We start from the raw sequence: 23,268 nt of genomic DNA on the forward strand, positions 1-23,268 counted from the left end.
AATGTTTTATCAATGAACGTCTCGAATCTTGCTCTCTGACAACAGATATGATCAAATGAGAAACAAACAAGTGCCAGCAGTCCTGCCAATGCCAGAAGGTACAGTAAACATGTCGACTTACACAACATCTGACTTTTATTTGAATCCCTAGGCTATGCTGACAGGAGTTTGACAATAATGAAGAAATAGACGAACAACCCTTGATCTATTATACACATACCCAACAGTTATATGCACGTAATTTGATATAAATCAAATACAGCAATCACTTATTTATTGCATTTCAATTTTATTTTGACAGGGAGTCAAAATTAGAGATGAGCCCATACATGAGCCCATACACATATTCATATTTATGGATGAATATCAAAGTAGACATACACTCTATAATAGCTTTCCCTTGTTTTGTAGTGATAGACAAGCAAGAATCACAGTAGTAAGCCTACAACAGTTTTGCAATTATTTACAGAGATAGAAAATTAGCGAAATACTGCAGTTTGTAATTTTTTTGCAGGAACATATAGAATGTTCATAACTAAATCGTATTAACTAAATCGTATTATCAATAGTAGTAGTAGTAGTAGTAGTAGTATCTTAGTAGCAATCCAGCCAGCCGTAGTTCAGAAGAACACCAATCACCCGTTTGTACGCCAGATAGTACTCACTCTGCCTTGGACCATCTGAGAAGTAAAGGTAACCTATAGGAAGAAACATTGGCTTCATCAGCAAAAGTTTTGTCCAGAGCAAATGTTGTGCTGAAGGCTTTATAAACTCATGTACAGTGGGGAGAACAAGTATTTGATACACTGCCGATTTTGCAGGTTTTCCTACTTACAAAGCATGTAGAGGTCTGTAATTTTTATCATAAGTACACTTCAACTGTGAGAGACGGAATCTAAAACAAATATCCAGAAAATCACATTGTATGATTTTTAAGTAATTAATTTGCATTTGCATTTTATAATCCACACAGGTGGATTTTATTTAATTAATAATGTGACTTCTGAAGGTAATTGGTTGCACCAGATCTTATTTAGGGGCTTCATAGCAAAGGGGTGAATACATATGCACGCACCACTTTTCAGTTTTTTTTTTTCCTTCACTAATTTGGACTATTTTGTGTATGTCCATTACATGAAAATCAAATATAAATCCATTTAAATTACAGGTTGTAATGCAACAACATCGGAAAAAATGCCAAGGGGGATYAATACTTTTGCAAGGCACTGTATTTGTCACATGTGGAAATATGAGACCAAATCAAATCAAATTTATTTATATAGCCCTTCTTACATCAGCTGATAACTCAAAGTGCTGTACAGAGACCCAGCCTAAAACCCCAAACAGCAAAGCAATGCAGGTGTAGAAGCACGGTGGCTAGGAAAAACTCCCTAGAAAAGCCAAAACCTAGGAAAAAACCTAGAGAGGAACCAGGCTAAAAGGGGTGGCCAGTCCTCTCCTGGCTGTGCCGGGTGGAGATTATAACAGCACATGGCCAAGATGTTCAAATGTTCATAGATGACCAGCATGGTCAAATAATAATAATCACAATAGTTGTCGAGGGTGCAGCAAGTCAGCACCTCAGGAGTAAATGTCAGTTGGCTTTTCATAGCCGATCATTAAGAGTATCTCTACCCCTCCTGCTGTCTCTAGAGAGTTGAAAACAGCAGGTCTGGGACAGGTAGCACGTCCGGTGAACAGGTCAGGGTTCCATAGCCGCAGGCAAAACAGTTGAAACTGGAGCAGCAGCACGGCCAGGTGGACTGGGGACAGCAAGGAGTCATCATGCCAGGTAGTCCTGAGGCATGGTCCTAGGGCTCAGGTCCTCCGAGAGAGCGAAAGAAAGAGAGAATTAGAGAGAGCATACTTAAATTCACACAGGACACCGTATAAGACAGGAGAAGTACTCCAGATATAACAAACTGACCCTAGCCCCCCGACAAATAACTACTGCAGCATAAATACTGGAGGCTGAGATAGGAGGGGTGAGGAGACACTGTGGCCCCATCGGATGATAGCCCCGGACAGGGCCAAACAGGAAGGATATAACCCCACCTTGCCAAAGCACAGCCCCCACACCACTAGAGGGATATCTTCAACCACCAACTTACCATCCTGAGACAAGGCCGAGTATAGCCCACAAAGATCTCCGCCACGGCACAACCCAAGGGGGGGCGCCAACCCKGACAGGAAGATCACGTCAGTGACTCAACCCACTCAATTGACGCACCCCTCCTAGGGATGGCATGAAAGAGCACCAGTAAGCCAGTGACTCAGCCCCTGTAATAGGGTTAGAGGCAGAGAATCCCAGTGGAGAGAGGGGAGAGACAGCGAGGGTGGTTCGTTGCTCCAGAGCCTTTCCGTTCACCTTCATACTCCTGGGCCAGACTACACTCAATCATATGACCCACTGAAGAGATGAGTCTTCAGTAAAGACTTAAAAGTTGAGACCGAGTCTGCGTCTCTCACATGGGTAGGCAGACCATTCCATAAAAATGGAGCTCTATAAGAGAAAGCCCTGCCTCCAGCTGTTTGCTTAGAAATTCTGGCATCTCTGTTTTGTCCGAGTTTAAAAGTAGAAKGTTTGCAGCCATCCACTTCCTTATGTCTGAAACACAGGCTTCTAGCGAGGGCAATTTTGGGGCTTCACCATGTTTCATTGAAATGTACAGCTGTGTGTCATCCGCGTAGCAGTGAAAGTTAACATTATGTTTTCGAATGACATCCCCAAGAGGTAAAATATATAGTGAAAACAATAGTGGTCCTAAAACGGAACTTTGAGGAACACCGAAATGTACAGTTGATTTGTCAGAGGACAAACCATTCACAGAGACAAACTGATATCTTTCCGACAGATAAGATCTAAACCAGGCCAGAACTTGTCCGTGTAGACCAATTTGGGTTTCCAGTCTCTCCAAAAGAATGTGGTGATCGATGGTATCAAAGGCAGCACTAAGGTCTAGTAGCACGAGGACAGATGCAGAGCCMCGGTCTGACGCCATTAAAAGGTCATTTACCACCTTCACAAGTGCAGTCTCAGTGCTATGATGGGGTCTAAAACCAGACTGAAGCATTTCGTATACATTGTTTGTCTTCAGGAAGGCAGTGAGTTGCTGCGCAACAGCTTTTTCAAAAGAAATTGAGAGGAATGGAAGATTCGATATAGGCCGATAGTTTTTTATATTTTCTGGGTCAAGGTTTGGCTTTTTCAAAAGAGGCTTTATTACTGCCAGTTTTAGTGAGTTTGGTACACATCCGGTGGATAGAGAGCCGTTTATTATGTTCAACATAGGAGGGCCAAGCACAGGAAGCAGCTCTTTCAGTAGTTTAGTTGGAATAGGGTCCAGTATGCAGCTTGAAGGTTTAGAGGCCATGATAATTTTCATCATTGTGTCAAGAGATATAGTCCTTAAACACTTGAGTGTCTCTCTTGATCCTAGAGTTGTGCAGACTCAGGACAGCTGAGCTTTGGAGAAATACGCAGATTTAAAGAGGAGTCCGTAATTTGCTTTCTAATGATCATGATCTTTTCCTCAAAGAAGTTCATGAATTTATTACTGCTGAAGTGAAAGCCATCCTCACTTGGGGAATGCTGCTTTTTAGTTAGCTRWGCGACAGTATCAAAAATAKATTMKGGATTYTTRTTATTTTCCTCAATTAAGTTYGAAAAATWGGATGATCGAGCAGCAGTGAGGGCTCTTCGATACTGCACAGTACTGTCTTTCCAAGCTAGTCGGAAGACTTTCAGTTTGGTGTGGCGCCATTTCCGTTCCAATTTTCTGGAAGCTTGCTTCAGAGCTCGGGTATTTTCTGTATACCAGGGAGCTAGTTTCTTATGACAAATGTTTTTAGTTTTTAGGGGTGCAACTGCATCTAGGGTATTGAGCAAGGTTAAATTGAGTTCCTCAGTTAGGTGGTTAACTGATTTTTGTCCTCTGACGTCCTTGGGTAGGCAGAGGGAGTCTGGAAGGGCATCAAGGAATCTTTGTGTTGTCTGAGAATTTATAGCACGACTTCTGATGCTCCTTGGTTAGGGTCTGAGCAGATTATTTGTTGCGATTGCAAACGTAATAAAATGGTGGTCCGATAGTCCAGGATTATGAGGAAAAAAATTAAGATCTACAACATTTATTCCATGGGACAAAACTAGGTTCAGAGTATGACTGTGACAGTGAGTAAGTATGTCCAGAGACATGTTGGACAAAACCCACTGAGTCAATGATGGCTCCGAAAGCCTTTTGGACTTTTCCATATGAATATTAAAATCACCAAAAATGTGAATATTATCTGCTATGACTACAAGGTCCGATAGGAATTCAGGGAACTCAGTGAGGAACGCTGTATATGGCCCAGGAGGCCTGTAAACAGTAGCTATAAAAAGGGATTGAGTAGGCTTCATAGATTTCATGACTTTTTCTCAAAAGACAAAAACGTTTTGTAAATTGAATTTTGCTATCGTAAATGTTAGCAACACCTCCGCCTTTGCGGGATGCACGGGGGATATGGTCACTAGTGTAACCAGGAGGTGAGGCCTCATTTAACACAGTAAATTCATCAGGCTTAAGCGATGTTTCAGTCAGGCCAATCACATCAAGATTATGATTAGTGATTCGTTCTGTAACGGCAGCCTTCCCTCTCTTCACGAGAAGAGGGATCAGGGATCGGACCAACACGCAGCGTAGCCAGTGCTCAACATGTTTAATAAAACGATAAACACGATACAAAATAACAAATGTGGCAAACCGATACAGCCCTATCTGGTGCAGAGAAAACACAAAGACAGGAAACAACCACCCACAAACCCCAACACAAAACAAGCCACCTATATATGATTCCCAATCAGAGACAACACAAAACACCTGCCTCTGATTGAGAACCATATTAGGCCAAACATAGAAACAGACAAACTAGACACACAACATAGAATGCCCACCCAGCTCACGTCCTGACCAACACTAAAACAAGCAAAACACACAAGAACTATGGTCAGAACGTGACAAGTTCATTGACTATAACTGCCTTTGAAGTGAGGGATCTAACATTAAGTAGCCCTATTTTGAGATGTGAGGTATCACGATCTCTTTCAATAATGGCAGGAATGGAGGAGGAAGGAAATACTGTTTGTAGAAGAGAGAGTTTGGGAGTGGGAGTACACAAATCAAATTTAGCTGTCATTTTTTGGTGCTTTTGACATTCCTGTCATTACTGTACCTTCAAACAGATATACCACATATTTAGCTGGGACTTCATAGGCAGCATTTAGCTGGGACTTCATTCATCTGAGCCCATCTCGAGCTCACTTTAGTCAGCCTAATTCCTTGGACAGCCGTGCTCTTCAGCCAGTAGTACCTATAATGACAGAGAATCAGCTTGAAACACAGGTTGCAATCATACAGGCCTTTTCTTACAAGATAATGATAAAATTGTCTTGCATTGGAAATGTTTGCAAGGATCCAACTCACTCATTTTTGAAGAAGTACAGTTCTCCCCTGATCGAGGAGGCTGCGTCAAACACCAGGTCCCGGTTGCACTGCTCGTCTTTGGGTTTGGGTCTGGAGTCTGGCTTGGGGTTCTCTGTTGGCTCCTCCGGTTCTGGCTCTGGTCCTGGTTTGGGTTCGGGCTTGGGTGTAGGCTTGATATGAGGTGTACGGGTACCTTTAAGATAACACACACCGCACAAAATCCATAAAGATAGTAATAAAAAACACATGTAGTGAACATAATTATTCTATAGAAATTGATTGATTACCATTGAGGGCTTGGACCCCACGTCTGTCATCACCAGGCAGTGTGTATCCATTGGTATTTACATACTGATAGGTGGGGAACATCAGAGCTCTCCTGTCCCTGGAGTGGTCAAGTCCCAGAGCGTGACCAAACTCATGGGCCGCCACCAACTGCAGATTCACTCCTGAGGACAACATTACACGTGAGTCTGTTGAATAAGTGAATCGGGCAACACTATGTTTTAAATATTGTTGTGTGTTCAGATGGTCACCCCTCTAGCTCATTGTCCAGGTTTCGTCATCATCAAAGTGTGTGTCCCGTCCAGGGGAGTTGGCAAGGGCTAAGACACCATTCGGCCATCAAAAGGATAGAAGTCCCCATGATCTGTGTTTGGAGAAGCGAGATTTAAGATATTTTGTCAGTAGTGTATAGAGATGGTATTGAATCCATACCATTGTGATAGTCCATACTCACATCAACCCTTGAAGAGGATCATGATGTCGGCAGTGTAGATCTGTTTGAAGTCTTGAGGGATTACATCACTGTAGATTTGGAAGGCCTGGGCTATAGTTGCATCTACATCACTCTGCCTCAGGTCTGGTGTATACTGAGTGATTCTGTTAAACACAAGTCATTCAGCACTCACTCATTGACATTACCTGACAAGTTAAAGGGACCCATTTTACTCCTGCAGTGCAGTGCAACCTAGGCATTGCACAATGACCCAGGCTGGGTAACAACGGATTTGACATTTCAGCAGATGATCAACAATTATCCATGAATACCATATTATTTTCCTTTATTTTTAGCTGTCAAACTTAATGCACTTAAAGAGCTTTTACTATACCTGTAGGTGACAGTGCTCTTCTCCCATTTTGGTTTCCTGTGGAAGTGTCCATATCTGCTGATGTCAGACACTCCACACCTGGACTCTTTCATCACCTCCAGAGTGTTTTTGTCCAGAACCCCAGTGGCTTCCAGGCAAAGAACGCCTACATGGCCTCCAGGCTCTTGTGAATGTCAGGCTTGATAATAATTCGGGAAGTTGATTTCGTCAACCCCACATCTGTGTAGTATTGAGACCTGTTGTAGGAGGAGGATTAGAGACAACATTTTAAACTATCATGCCTATTAGGACTCTCATGCAAAACAGTACAAGCATAACAAGTAGGCTAACAAGTATTTTCTCGCCTCATTCTGAGATAATACTGACAATACGGGTAGCAACACACTGAGCCATGTGATGCTAAATTACCCCAGCAACTGTCTTGTCGTCCTCTGGTGATGTTTGGACCTCTGGAGTGCTGGTGAGGGCAGCCTGACACAGACCCAAACAGGCCAGAAACAGGACCGCGGAACCCATAGGAAGACCCATAATTTACAAACCTGTGGTAATGCAGAGAGGGGAGACCCTCTCTTTCTCMATCACCCTGCCCTGTCCACACTCTCTTTTATATGATCCCTAACAACCTGTGGTGTACATGGTTCCAATCAGAACATGAGTGAGATGCCAAAGTCGGCTTTGTGCTGTTGAACATTGCTGTAAACGTTAGGACAAGCCCCTATTCTCAAGGAAGAGGGATCGTCCTCCTGATAACATTTTTGGAGGTGGTGCGTAGAGTTTGGGGTGATTGTTACGGTGAGGTTTAGGCATACTGTAGGTACACATTGTCAGGATAATACAGTGGTTAGTTTGAATATCTTTGATCAGTCAATGGAAGCACATCTATTAACATTCAAACTTCTAAATACCTTTTTTATTGAAATACAATTCAAAATTGTAACATATTACTACATTATAATACAATTAATACATTTGTATTTTATGTTCTGTACACATACAGAAAGATACCACTGGGATTTAAGTGAACTGGCCTTGAAGATGGTTGCTTGATGATGTAATTTAACATCTTGCAACACTGTCATCAACATTCAACTGATGAGTTATCTTGGTTCATGCAAGGTGAGGTGCTCTGGATAAGAGCGTCTGCTAAATGACTTAAATGTAAAATGTCTGTAAGTAGTATTCCTTTTCATGAAGGAGTGTAGGGTTACGTCTAGTGTCTTTGACAGATATGTTAGCAGCCCAGCCATGCATTTGCTAGGATTCGACTCAGCTCCCGGTTCTGTCTGTAGTCATAGTTGTATGCTTTTTTTCCACTGAAGAGGTAGATAGTACCTGTTGATGAGAAAACATGATAATGTTTTGTTAAAGTGGGCCTAGTAATCAAAATAACACAAATGTGTCATGATATCAAAATGTATGCAATTGAAGGCAAGGTGACATGGCAAACTGTTTTATAGGCTACCTTGTAACTCAAATGCAGCATCAACACTCCTCCCAATACCTGGCCAGTCTGATGAACGTCTGTGTTCATCGTATCTATACATTGTATAAAAAATAAACATTGAACTTATAAATGATGGATTGCTTATGTGCAGTTGCTTTCTAACATGTCTCATTGTTAAACACTAGATGGCAGTCTTTGCCTCTCAGGAGCTGGAATGCCTATTCATCAAACACTGCAACAGTCAAGACATACTGCTCTTACCAAAACAGTGGACGTTTGGAAACATTATATTTTCTGCACCAGAATACTGTATTATACTGTAATTACCATTCACTTTATGTTTGTCATTTACCCAAAAACATTTTGTTAGAGACTGTGTTTACCTGTAGTAATCGTGTCCTATGAAGAATACGGTTTTTCCATATTCACTGATATGAACAGCAGCGTCAATGTTCCTTACTCTGACTGGGAATACATAGTCATATATGGAGCCAAAGTGGCTTTTCATCTTAAGCTGTCAAACCACCCAGTACTTAGGACCTGAAACACAGAGCACCGCCACTGCCTTTGGAACACGATGAAAACCATACCACAAGAACTGCCAGATGGCAATAAGCTTTGTGAGTTTCTTGCATGAGGTGCGACATTTTTGACATAGGGCTATAATTTAGGTCCAGTTGTTCTTTGAAACAGTTTTCTGTTTCAAATCTAGCCTTGTCATGCTGCGAGGCCTAAGTGAGGCCTTTGAGGCGATCCGACTGCACATTACCAGTGAAGACATATGCAACGCCTTTGGCAGAGATGTCATCGGCCGCACCCACAGGAGAGTTGATGCTGGGAAGGTATGTGCTGCTGGGGCCCTCTCTCAGACAGTTCCAGTATGTCGTCCATGTTGTCCTCAACCACATGTACCTGGAGGGAAACAAACCGCTGTGTTGGGGCAAATAAGAATTTATACTACAGAAATCATATTGCATAATTCAAAACTCCTTTACATGTTTTTTAAAGAGAACTATCTCCTTCCCGAACACTGCCACTGCATCAACAGAGAAGTTGGGATCGCACTTCTTAGGAAGGTTAGGTGGATCCTGTTTTCTGACTGTCTTGCCTTGGAAATAAAAGCAAAGTCTCCAATGTTTAGATAGAAATCCACCAAAAATGGACCATGTGATAACTATGGTGATTTRAACTCAACTGCTGGAGTCCCAGCGCGTCACCTCATGGCAGTGTGTACTGTGCTCCATTGTAATACTTGTAGTTGGGGTACATGAGAGATGAGGGGTCTTTGGAATGGGAGAGACCAAGGTAGTGGCCTGACTCATGGTGAACAACCTAAAACAACATCCAATGAGAAAATGTTTATTTGTCTATAATCATATTTGAAATCCTATTTTATTGTGTTTTATAAAAACAATTCAGATCCTCATGTTATGCTTGGAGCAGTGGCCCTACCTAGGTTGCAATGCCCCATTGTCCAGATTTCATCCTTGTCAAAGTGCACGTCTCCACCCATGCACTCCCTTGGCTTGAAGGCGTGAGCCAGAACACCTGTTGGGCCATCAAAGGGAAAGAAGTTTCCATGAGCTACGATGGATAGATGGAGAGAGATGTACTAACAGTCATGTACCTGGAAACTGGCTCCAGTAAGTATATAATTATAGCGCAATTAAAATGTCACATGCAGCCACACACATTCTCTACCACCTCTATTAGAAACTACACTGAACTGAACAGAGACTGATTTAGGGTCAGAATACTCTTTCTTGCGAAGGAGAGGACAATGTCTGCCTTGTCGTGGTTGACATTGATGAATTTCAGTGGGGCCGCGTCACTCCAGATTTTCAGGGCCAAACGGAATGAGGTATCCACCTCTTCCCTTGTAAGGTCAGGGGTGTACTGAGCAATCCTGCTGGTCATTGGCACACAGAAAACACAGAAAAGCATGAAGCAACCTAAAAGAAATATGACTAGTTATATCCAGTGAGTTGGTCATCTATTGGCAGGTATTGATTGTTGCAATTCAGTGATGAAACAAAACTGTGAAGTTATGATAACTTTGTTAATGTTGTGTATTATGTAATTCCTCTTATACACTGAATGTTCAAACATTAGGAACAGATTCCTAATATTGAGTTGCACCCCCTTTACCCTCAGAACAGCCTCAATTTATCGGGGCGTGGACTCTACATGGTGTCGAAAGAATTCCACAGGGATGCTGGCCCATGTTGACTCCAACGCTTCCCACAGTTGTGTCAAGTTGGCTGGATGTCCTTTGGGTGGTGGACTATTCTTGATACACACGGGAAACTGTTGAGCGTGAAAAATCCAGAAGCGATGCAGTTCTTGACACACTCAAACCGGTGCGCCTGGCACCTACTACCATACCCCGTTCAAAGGCACTTAAATCTTTAGTCTTGCCCATTCACCCTCTGAATGGCACACATACACAATCCATGTCTCAATTGTCTCAAGGTTTAAAAATCCTTCATTACCTGTTTCCTCCCATTCATCTACACTGATTGAAGTGGATTTAACAAGTGACATCAATAAGGGATCATAGCTTTCACCTGGATTCACCTGGTCAGTCTATGTCATGATCCTAATGATTTGTACACTCAGTGTAATTCCCTGCAGTTAAAACATATGAAAGTCTGTTTTGGGAAGTGACAGTGCTTTCGGAAAGTATTCAGACACCTTGACTTTTTCCACATTTTGTTACGTTACAGCCTTATGCTAAAATGTATTTTAAAAAATTTAATCCTCAGCAATCTACACACAATACCCCAAAATGACAAAGTGAAAACAGGTTTTTAGAAAGTTATGCAAATTTATTACAATTAAAAAACAGAAATAGCTTTTTTACATAAGTATTCAGACCCTTTGCTATGAGACTCGACATTGAGCTCAGGTGCATCCTGTTTCCATTTACCATCCTTGAGATGTGGTAAATTAAAATGTTTGGACATTATTTGGAAAGGCACACACCTGTCTATATAAGTTCCCACAGTTGACAGTGCATGTCAGAGCAAAAACCAAGCCATGAAGTTGAAGGAATTGTCCGCAGGATTGTGTCGAGGCACAGATCTGGTGAAGGGTACCAAAAAAGTTCTACAGCATTTAAGGTCCCCAAGAACACAGTGGCCTCCATCATTCTTCAATGGAAGAAGTTTGGAACCACCAAGACTCTTCCTAGAGCTGGCCACCTGGCCAAACTGAGCAATCAGGGGAGAAGGGCCTTGGTGAGGGAGGTGACCAAGAACCCGATGGTCACTCTGACAGAGCTCTAGAGTTCCTCTGTGGAGATGGGAGAACCTTCCAGAAGGACAACCATCTCTGAAGCACTCCACCAATCAGGCCTTTATGGTAGAGTGGCCAGACGGAAGCCACTCCTCTGTAAAAGGCACATGACAGCCCGCTCTGAGTTTGCCCAAAGGCACCTAAAGACTCTCAGACCATGAGAAACAAGATTCTCTGGTCTGATGAAACCAAGATTGATGGATTGATGGCCGTGGATTGATGGCAGCATTCGCGTGAAACTGAAAGCTCGAACCACTGCTTTTAACCAGGGCAAGGTGACCGGAAACATGACCGAATACAAACAGTGTAGCTATTCCCTCCGCAAGGCAATCAAACAAGCTAAGTGCCAGTATAGAGACAAAGTAGAGTCGCAATTCAACAGCTCAGACACAAGAGGTATGTAGCAGGGTCTACAGTCAATCACGGATTACAAAAAGAAAACCAGCCCCGTCGCAGACCAGGATGTCTTGCTCCCAGACAGACTAAATAACTTTTTTGCTCGCGTTGAGGACAATACAGTGCCACTGACAAGGCCCGCTACCAAAACCTGCGGGCTCCTTCACTGCAGCCGAGGTGAGTAAAACATTTAAACGTGTTAAACCTCGCAAGGCTGCAGGCCCAGACGGCATTCCCAGCCACGTCCTCAGAGCATGCGCAGACCAGCTGGCTGGTGTGTTTAKGGACATATTCAATCAATCCTTATCCCAGTCTGCTGTTCCCACATGCTTCAAGAGGGCCACCATTGTTCCTGTTCCCAAGAAAGCTAAGGTAACTGAGCTAAACGACTACCGCCCCGTAGCACTCACTTCCGTCATCATGAAGTGCTTTGAGAGACTAGTCAAGGACCATATCACCTCCACCCTACCTGACACCCTAGACCCACTCCTATTTGCTTACCGACCCAATAGGTCCACAGACCTACAATCGCAACCACACTGCACACTGCCCTAACCCATCTGGACAAGAGGAATACCTATGTGAGAATGCTGTTCATCGACTACAGCTCAGCATTTAACACCATAGTACCCTCCAAACTCGTAATCAAGCTCGAGACCCTGGGTCTCAACCCCGCCCTGTGCAACTGGGTACTGGACTTCCTGACGGGCCGCCCCCAGGTGGTGAGGGTAGGTAACAACATCTCCACCCCGCTGATCCTCAACACTGGGGCCCCACAAGGGTCCGTTCTGAGCCCTCTCCTGTACTCCCTGTTCACCCACGACTGCGTGGCCATGCACGCCTCCAACTCAATCATCAAGTTTGCGGACGACACTACAGTGGTAGGCTTGATTACCAACAACGACGAAGGCCTACAGGAGGAGGTAAGGGCCCTCGGATGTGGTGTCAGGAAAATAACCTCACACTCAACGTCAACAAAACAAAGGAGATGATTGTGGACTTCAGGAAACAGCAGAGGGAGCACCCCCCTATCCACATCGACGGGACAGTAGTGGAGAGGGTAGTAAGTTTTAAGTTCCTCGGTGTACACATCACGGACAAACTGAATTGGTCCACCCACACAGACAGCGTTGTGAAGAAGGCGCAGCAGCGCCTCTTCAACCTCAGGAGGCTGAAGAAATTCGGCTTGTCACCAAAAGCACTCACAAACTTCTACAGATGCACCATCGAGAGCATCCTGTCGGGCTGTATCACCGCCTGGTACGGCAACTGCTCCGCACAACCGTAAGGCTCTCCAGAGGGTAGTAGGTCTGCACAACGCATCACCGGGGGCAAACTACCGCCTCCAGGATACCTACACCACCCGATGTCACAGGAAGGCCATAAAGATCATCAAGGACAACAACCACCCGAGCCACTGCCTGTTCACCCCGCTATCATCGAGAAGACGAGGTCAGTACAGGTGCATCAAAGCAGGGACCGAGAGACTGAAAAACAGCTTCTATCTCAAGGCCATCAGACTGTTAAACAGCCACCACTAACATTTAGTGGCCGCTGCCAACATACTGACTCAACCCCAGCCACTTTAATAATGGAATTGATGGAAATGTATGTAAAATGTATCACTAGCCACTTTAAACAATGCCACTTAATATAATGTTTACATACCCTACACTACTCATTCATATGTATATGTATATACTGGTACTCTATATCATCTACTGCATCTTGCCATCTTTATGTAATACATGTATCACTAGCCACTTTCAACTATGCCACTTTATGTTTATATACCCTACATTACTCATCTCATATGTATATACTGTACTCTATACCATCTACTGCATCTTGCCTATGCCGTTCTGTACCATCACTCATTCATATATCTTTATGTACATATTCTTTTCCTTTACACTTGTGTGTATAAGGTAGTAGTTGTGGAATTGTTAGGTTAGATTACTCGTTGGTTATTACTGCTTTGCGGAACTAGAAGCACAAGCATTTCGCTACACTCGCATTAACATCTGCTAACCATGTGTATGTGACAAATAAAATTTGATTTGATTTGAAGATTGAACTCTTTGGCCTGAATGACAAGCGTCACGTCTGGAGGAAACCTGGCACCATCCCTATCCAGAAAACAGCTTTTGCTTGATCAAAAGTAGCCATAACTTTTAGTTGTCCTAAAGTGCACCTCCTACTGTAAGTATACTCAACTTTTACCATTGAAAAACAGAAAATAACTAGAATTGCAATACCTTGAGGAATTAGTCAAAACAATCAATGTACTCCAATACAGTTTTTTAACTATTTTCCAGAAGATTTTCAAAAGAGTGGATGAAGACACAAAACTCAGCCAGTTCCATGTCCTCAGGCCTTGACCATTGTTCCATAAATGGGTAATGTCCACACCAGGTCTGTGAGCACTAGAATACACAGCACATGGATCCAGAGCCACAGCCGCTCCATCTTTAAATGAACAAGCTCTTTACATTTTAGCCCATGGCTTTATAGATAGGAGCATGCTTAAGGTCTGTGGTGAATCACGTGGTTTCAAAGTCTTCAAACCTGCAGTTGCTGCCACTATTACCATGAGGTGTGTGGTAGGAATAATTTTTCTATAGAAAGCCCTGAACTATATATAGGTCTTAAGAGTATGAAACAGGACTTAAAGGGTGTCTTATGGCCCTATCTGCCAATGCTGGGATTGTTACTTTGGTTATCAAGTACAGTTGAAGTCAGAAGTTTACATACACTTAGGTTGGAGTKATTAAAACTAGTTTTTCAACCACTCCACAAATTTCTTGTTAACAAACTATAGTTTTGGCAAGTCAGTTAGGACATCTACTTTGGGCATGACTCAAGTAATTTTTTCAACAATTGTTTACAGACAGATTATTTCACTGTATCACAATTCCAGTGGGTCAGAAGTTTACGTACACTAAGTTGACTGTGCCTTTAAATAGCTTGGAAAATTCCAGAAAATGATGTCATGGCTTTAGAAGCTTCTGATAGGCTAATTGACATCGTTTGAGTCAATTGGAGGTGGCCCTGTGGAAGTATTTCAAGGCCTACCTTCAAACTCAGTGCCTCTTTGCTTGACATCATGGGAAAATCAAAAGAAATCAGACAAGACCTCAGAAAAAAATTGTAGACCGCCACAAGTCTGGTTCATCCTTGGGAGCAATTTCCATACACCTGAAGGTACCACGTTCATCTGTACAAACAATAGTATGCAAGTATTAACACCATGTGAACACGCAGCCGTCATACTGCTCAGGAAGGAGACTTTGGTGCGATTAGTGCAAATCAATCCCATAATAACAGCAAAGGACCTTGTGAAGATGCTGGAGAAAACAGGCACAAAAGTATCTATATCCACAGTAAAACGAGTCCTATATCGACATAACCTGAAAGGCTGCTCAGCAAGGAAGAAGCCACGGCTCCAAAACCGAAATAAAAAAGCCAGACTACGATTTGCAACTGCACATGGGGACAAAGATTGTACTTTTTGGAGAAATGTCCTCTGGTCTGATGAAACAAAAATAGAACTGTTTGGCCATAATGACCATCATTATGTTTGAAAGAAAAAGGGGGATGCTTGCAAGCTGAAGAACACCATGTTGTGGGGGTGCTTTGCTGCAGGAGGGACTAGTGCACTTCACAAAATAGATGGCATCATGAGGAGGTAAAATTATGTGGATATATTGAAGCAACATCTCAAGACATCAGTCAGGAAGTTAAAGCTTGGTCGCAAATGGGTCTTCCAAATGGACAATGACCCCAAGCATACTTCCAAAGTTGTGGAAAAATGGCTTAAGGACAACAAAGTCAAGGTATTGGAGACGCCATCACAAAGCCCTAACCTCAATTCTATAGAACATTTGTGGGCAGAACTAAAAAAGCATGTGCGAGCAAGGAAGCCTACAAACCTGACTCGGTTACCCCAATTCACCCAACTTATTGTGGGAAGTTTGTGGAAGGCTACCTGAAACGTTTGACCCAATGTCACGCCCTGACCGTAGAGAGCTTTTTATGTCTCTATTTTGGTTTGGTCAGGGTGTGATTTGGGTGGGCATTCTATGTTCATTTTCTAAGTTTTGTATTTCTTTGTTGTTTGGCCGGGTGTGGTTCTCAATCAGAGGCACCTGTCTATCGTTCTCTCTGATTGAGAACCATACGTAAGTAGCTTTTTCCCACATGGTTTGTGTGGGTAGTTTTCTGTTTTGTGTCTGCACCAGACAGAACTGTTTCGTGTTGTACTATTTTTGTTATTTTGTCTCAGTGTTCAGTTTTAATAAAAAAAGCATGAACACTTACCACGCTGCGCTTTGGTCCACACCTTCTTCAACAGACGATCGTTACACCCAAGTTAAACAATTTAAAGGCAATGCTACCAAATACTAATTGAGTGTATGTAAACTTCTGACCCACTGGGAATGTGATGAAAGAAATAAAAGCTGAAATAAATCCTTCTCTCTACTATTATTCTGACATTTCACATTCTTAAAATTAAGTGGTGATCCTAACTGACCTAAGACATGGACGTTTTACTAGGATTACATTTCAGGAATTGTGAAAACGTAGTTTAAATGTATTTGGACTGGTTTCATATCTTCATTACAATCTCAAACACACTTGCTGATGTGTGATCTGAAATATATGATCTAGTCAATGTTTATGAAATGAGCCATATAAACTTACCCATTCATTTCTGTCTAATGTAATGTATGTTGGTATTATGTAACACATTCTTGTCTCACAGTTTATTCATGAACATATTAACTAAATGTTATCCTTACAGGCAACCTAATACATTGGACTTAATTCAACATGTTATAATTATGCATACAGTTTTGTACAGCTTTGCATAACCTTTATTGCATTTTGGACAAAAACATTTAAATTCCCATGAATTCACTAGCATCCGAGCCAAGTATTTGCTTTCTCAGTTCCAACAACTTGTTTCTGGGTATAATCGTACTTGTACACGTGTGGTCCAACGAAGAAGTAGATGACACCTAGGATGAACAAAAATGTAACCATTAGAAAGAGTTTTACAAAATTAGATGTTCAAATTGAGTCTTTGTTGTCGTGATGTAACAGTAGCTAACCATCTTTGTAGACAGCTGCATCGATAGTAGTATTGAGCCCTTGGAAATCATCACTGATGTACTGTGGGTATCCAGCATCCATCACTCTTCGGTTTTCATTATAACTGAAAAAACAACGTCCACAATACAGTTTCTCTGCAATATATTCAATATGCTATGATGATATTTTGTACTGTAGGCTAATGACTGTACACTGGTGATGTTTCAGAATGCCAGGCTCACCTGTAGTAAATGTCGTGAATGAAGAACAGCGTGCGTCCTGTTTTTACGATGTGTACCGCTGCATCTACTTTCTGGACCCATGGTGGGAAGCCAAAGTTGCCGATGGGTTTAGGTTTGCCTTTCACAATGGAACCCTTCACCGTCCAGTACATGGATTCTGGAACAAACAGAGGATGGCTCATAGTTAGAAAGGAAACACCATGTAGAAATATGTTTAACCTTTTATTCAATTATTAATAATGCAAGTCTTGGCGATATAGGCTCTCCTCATTCAGGGTAGCTCACTGCCCAAGCAAAGCGTCAATATATAAAAGGACTTACAAGCAGTGAAGCGCGGTAGACTATACCAATCCCCCAGTAGGAAACAGAACCTAACAGGTGGAGCCTGGGGTGGTGGTGGGAGCAAAAGAAGGATACACATACTAGCAGTAGCAGCAAGCGGCAGCAGGGTGTCTGAGCAGAACCGGTCAGCTGAAATAGGCCGCCAAATAAGGTAGGTGTGATTGATACACTTTATTTTCTGAAAATGAGTCCTATACATTTGTTACACACTGTTAACCACGATGGGGTAGTATGGTAGGCGATGTCTGTACCATGAATCAGGTAAGCAGTGGATCGCCGAGGGACCCAGAAGGCAGCATCAATTTTGGATTCAATCTTTGGCATGAAGTTGTTGATAGGACCTTCTTTTATATCATATTGCTGGTTGTGCTTGATCCATAGATACCTCCAGAAGGGGGGAAAAAACATGACATTTGGAACCCCAGATTTGTTTGCTTTTCATTCATCAATACTATTGGCATTTCAACAGGGTGGATGGACATACTTGTCTTTGAAAAAGAAGGTGGCATCCCCCAGGGTAGAGACAGCATCAAAGGACAGGTCAGCTGAACATTTGTTCTGCATCATCAGAGGGAAGTGGGAACCCAGGAACCAGGGGTTGTAAAGTGGATTCCAGCCATGTCTGGAGTAGTAATATGGCTGACTGTTTTTTGGACCTAAGGCACACCAAAATAAACATTTAGACTGTGTCCGAAATTGCTATTCCCTATGTATACACTATGCACTATAGTGCACTACTTTTAAACAAGCGCCAAAAGGCCATTACTGTATGATCTAATCTTAGATTCAGAATTTGAATTTGTTGAATGGTCTCCTCCTTACCGTAAAGTGAGTTGATTATTGCTATGTCCTCTTTGGAGAGCAGGTTGTGTGAACTGCGACTGGATTTGTATGTAGGATACATCAGTGACTCTGGGTTTTGGGAGTGCCTTAAGCCTAAGGAATGACCAAACTCATGGGCTGCCACTAGATACAGGTTGAACCCTGAAATCACACAAACAGGAACATGCACAATCAGTTTATTTGGTCATTCTCTCGTTTAAAAAAAAAGTAAACTACTGATCAGTACATCGAAGAAAATTCAAATGATTCTGTAAAATAAAAATGGATACCCTTTGACCCTGCCGTCCAAGTTTCATCATCGTCAAAGTGGGCATCGCCTCCAATTCCCTCTCCAGGGCCAAAGGCATGTGCCAAAGTGCCCTTAGACCCATCAAACGGGTAAGCATCACCGTGCTCTTTATGTCCCAGAGGTTAGAGAAAACACACAACAAAATGTCAGAGTCAAAGCAATTGTTTTTGCTACTCCCTTGTTTTGGAGCTGAGTATTAGAAGCATCAAACAGCAAGTTAAATGTTTATTATTGATTCATAAAGTATCTGTAAATCTATAAATAGTCAAAGTATATAAACCCTTTATAAAGTATATATTCATGTAAAGTGTTATCTAGAAAGATCACTATAGGTGTTACCCACCAAAGGTAGCAAACTCCACCATGATGTCGGCCCTCTGTGTGCGTGACCTGACAAAGGTCAGAGTGCTGGCACTGGCCCAGACGCTGAGCGCCGACTCGATCAGAGAGTCCACCGTGCTGTGAGGCAAATCACTGGTGTACCTGCCAATGCTACAAGATCAAACAATTACATTTAAAAAATGTAGAAGACACTCTTATCCAGTGCCACTTACAGGAGCAATTAGAGTTAAGTGCCTTGCTCAAAGGCACATTGGCAGATGTTTTAACTAGTCGGCTCAGAACTTGAACCAGCAACCTTTTGATTACTGGCCCAATGCTCTTAACCACTAGTCTACCTGCTATAGCCTCCAGTGAGCTAATAGACAAATCCTGTGATAATATCATGCCTTCCAGTTGCCATGGATCTAATTTCAGAAGAATAGGGAAAGGGGGATACCTAGTCAGTAGTACATCTGAATGGATTCAACTGAAATGTGTCTTCCGCATTTTACCCAACCGCTAACTGTTACCTGTAGGTGATGACGTTGTTGTTCCGCATTTTACCCAACCGCTAAATGTTACCTGTAGGCGATGACGTTGTTGTTCCGCATTTTACCCAACCGCTAACTGTTACCTGTAGGTGATGACGTTGTTGTTCCGCATTTTACCCAACCGCTAACTGTTANCCAACCGCTAACTGTTACCTGTAGGTGATGACGTTGTTGTTCCGCATTTTACCCAACCGCTAACTGTTACCTGTAGGTGATGACGTTGTTGTTCCAGCGGTTGACTCGGTTGTTGTGACTGTAGTCCTCCACATCAGAGACCCCACAGCGAGGGGTCCTCATCACCTCCAGGGTCTCAGAGTCCAGACTGCCTGTGGTGTCGAGGCCAAAGAAGCTCTGCATGTCCTTCACCTTGGAGGTGAACGAGGGCAGGTACCTCTTGATCCGAGCCAAAGGTTGCTCTTTCTTCAGGTTGTAATAATGCCAGAGGTACTCCTGAGAACAGATGAAAGCTTCTGTAGTGTCTCACTATCATATAGCGTAACATCTTAAATCAATATTGTGCTGACTGAGTAAGGACTCAAACACTTTGTTACAACTTCTTGTTGTAAACACTAGACATGTGGAAACACTGTACCAAGGACAAACTTTATAGGGAATTGGAGGCAAAGGGTTCATATTATTTTCCCCATTCTTTCTAGTTCTGATATTCTAGCACAACTGTTGCGTGAGACTTGGCATAGCAGAACCATTAATGCTCAAACATCATTTTACGTCTGTGGTTCAGCAATAATGTATAGTTTGCTCAAATCCATAAAATAAATATAGGATTTGTTCAGACGCAACCTTGAAATAATCACAATTATCCTGCAGTTTAATGGTCCCACAGTGCATATCACATTTACATTCTAAATTAAAAACAGATTTATTTTGGAGCCTTGCCTTGCCAATCTTGGAACATATACTGTGCTTGATTGTGAGGGCATGTACATTCTGAGGTAATTGTGTTTAGCTCCGCCTCCCACCCACGACAACAAAAAAGGATAAAAAAAGATTATCTCAATATCTCACACATTGTCTTTACAGTATTTTGGGGGGGATTTTATTAGGATCACCATTAGCCAACGGCAATGGTGACAGCTAGTCTTACTGGGGTCTGACACATAACGAAAAATACAAAAGACTTTACAATTTACATACTTTTAAAAACGCTGACATGTGTGCATGTGTGTGCGTGTGTGTGTGTGCATCTATCAGTTACACGTCAGTACATACACACAAAAAGTAGGTCACATGGGGGAGAGGCATTGTGCCTGAGGTGTTGCTTTATTCGTTTTTTGAAACCAGGTTTGCTGTTGCTCTCACTATATGAGATGGAAGGGAGTTCCATGCAATCATGGTTCTGTATAATATTGTACGTTTCCTTGAATTTGTTTTGGATCTGGGTACTGTGAACAGATCCCTGGTGGCATGTCTGATGGGGTAAGTGTGTGTGTCAGTGCTGTGTAAGTTCAATATTCAATCAATTTGAAATTTCCAACAAATTGTTTCTTATAAAAACAAGAAACAATGCAGTAAATCTTTKCTCAATTCTTAGCCAAGAGAGACTGGCATGCATAGTATTGATATTAGCCCTCTGATTACTTTGAAGAGCAAAACATACCGCTCTCTTCTGGGCCAACTGTAGATTAACTAGGTCTTTCTTTGCAGAACTTGACCATATGACTGGACAATAATCAAGATAAGATAAAACTAGAGCCTGCAGGACTTTTACTTACTAATTATAACATGTTGAATGTAGTCCAATGTATTAGGTTGCCTGTAAGGATAACATTTAGGAAATATTTGCAGGGTCATGAATCAAAACTGTGAGATAGGATATTATGTGTTACATAATATCAACACACCCCCAGCACATTAGACAGAAATCTTTACAACCATTGAATCAATATGTTTTGCTCATGACAGTTTACAATCTAAGGTAACACCAAATAATTTAGTCTCCTCAACTTGCTCAACAGCCACACCATTCATTGAGACATTCAGCTGAGGTCTAGAACTTAGGGAATGACTTATACCAAATACATTGCTCTTAGTTGTAGAGATGTTCAGGACCAGTTTATTAATGGCCACCCATTCTAAAACTGACTGCAACTCTTTGTTTAGGGTTGCAGTGATTTCACTAGCTGTCATTGCTGACAAGTATAGGGTTGAATTATCAGTATACATGGACACACAGGCTTTGTTTAATGCCAGTGGCAGGTCATTGGTAAAAATAGAAAAGAGTAGAGGCCCAAGAGAGCTGCCCTGCGGAACACAACACTTTACATGTTCAAAATTAGAGAAGCTTCCATTAAAGAACACACTCTCTCTTCTATTAGATAGATAGATAGATAGAGAGAGAGAGAGAGAGAGAGAGAGAGAGAGAGAGAGAGAGAGAGAGAGATATAGATAGATCTGAATCCACAATATGGCAGAGGTTGAAAAGCCATAACACGTATGTTTTTTCAACAACAGGTCATGGTCAATAATATCAAAGGTTGCACTGAAAACTAACAGTACAGCTACCACAATCTTCTTGTTATCACTTTCTTTCAACCAATAATAAGTCATTTGTTTCAGTGTAGTACATGTTGAGTGCCCTTCTTTATAAGCATGCTGAATGGCTGTTGTTAATTTGTTTAAATAGAAATAGTATTGTATTTGGTCAAACACAATTTGCTAAGAGCTAGCAGCAAACTGATATGTCAGCTATTAGAACCAGTAAAGGCAGCTTTACCATTCTTGGGTAGAGGAATGACTTTGGCTTCCCTCCAGGCCTGACACTTTTCTGTAGGTTCAGATTAAAGATATGACAGATAGGAGTGGCTAATACTGGCTATAGATTCAGTTACCATCCTCAGTAGCTTTCCATCTAAGTTGAAGTGATTTGATTCAATGATCTGATTCGATGAAAGTATGAGGTGAATGTATCTTTCTGCACAAAATAATTTTCTGTCATTGTTTATATCATTGATCTTGGCTTCATAATACAGATTATTATTATTTTTGAGTTTAGTCACAACATTTCTCAATTTGCAGTAAGTCAGCCTGTCAGATGTGCAGCCAGACTCCTTAGCCACTCCATTTGCCTCATTTCTTTCAACCAAAAGTTTTTCAATTCCTTATCAATCCATGGAGCCTTAACAGTTCTAAGAGTCAGTTTCTTAACAGGTGTATGTTTATCAATAATTGAAAAATCTTATACACAATTTTATACACTAGCTTTTGGAGCCTTTACTTTCTGTGATATAGCCACTATATTGTGATCACTGCATCCAATGGGTACAGATACATCTTTAGAACAAAGTTCTAAAGTATTTGTAAAAATGTGATCAATACATGTGGATGATATAGTTTTTCCACATCCGCAGTCATCCGCAGTCAAACGTTAACATGTTATTTAAAAAGTGCATTTTTACGTACAGTAAACAATGTAACATGCAGTCCTTGTCAAATGTCTGTAATTTTGTAATTTAACTCATTCAATTATACACTTACTGTGGCCAGGTTTAGGTCCTCTTGGGTCTGTCCTGTGAGGAGTGCCGTGACCTCTTCTTCAGGAATAGATGTAGGAGCTGTAGAACATGGACCAGGCAGAACCAAGACCAGAACACAGGTCCAACAGAACAGAAGATGCATTTCTAATAGTAACCACACAGGATTGAAGTGGGGCTAGTTTGCATAGAGTAGCAAGTCCTGGTTAATGGGAAAGCCTTTTAACTGGTTATTATGAGTCATACTCACTCTGCCAAAGCCATGGAAGCCTCAAACAGCAGTATGGAAATAGGGAGGGGTTTAGTTAGAGCAAAGGGAGAGACAAAATGCATAAAAAATCATATCAAATGTAATATTTCATTGACGTTTTTATATAGTATGAT

At 41.9% G+C, this 23,268-nt stretch overlaps 1 protein-coding gene across 1 annotated transcript; it reads right to left on the bottom strand.

The window, feature by feature from the left end:
• Window positions 1-535: 535 nt before the first annotated feature.
• Window positions 536-23,051, bottom strand: mmp20b (matrix metallopeptidase 20b (enamelysin)). Its single transcript, XM_024134508.2, is given in 25 exon segments — window positions 536-698; window positions 5,212-5,260; window positions 5,262-5,349; window positions 5,463-5,655; window positions 5,750-5,911; window positions 5,999-6,079; window positions 6,082-6,111; window positions 6,202-6,344; window positions 6,575-6,710; window positions 6,713-6,810; window positions 8,402-8,483; window positions 8,788-8,930; window positions 9,253-9,331; window positions 9,471-9,566; window positions 9,776-9,927; window positions 16,633-16,732; window positions 16,826-16,929; window positions 17,048-17,204; window positions 17,641-17,774; window positions 17,874-18,045; window positions 18,212-18,373; window positions 18,502-18,627; window positions 18,865-19,013; window positions 19,599-19,843; window positions 22,889-23,051. Coding segments are annotated over 25 exon segments (3,126 nt in total). The 5' UTR covers window positions 23,030-23,051; the 3' UTR covers window positions 536-594.
• Between the last annotated feature and the right edge of the window lie 217 nt (window positions 23,052-23,268).

Source organism: Salvelinus sp. IW2-2015, linkage group LG22, assembly GCF_002910315.2.
Source record: "Salvelinus sp. IW2-2015 linkage group LG22, ASM291031v2, whole genome shotgun sequence".
Classification (NCBI taxonomy): Eukaryota; Metazoa; Chordata; class Actinopteri; order Salmoniformes; family Salmonidae; genus Salvelinus; species Salvelinus sp. IW2-2015.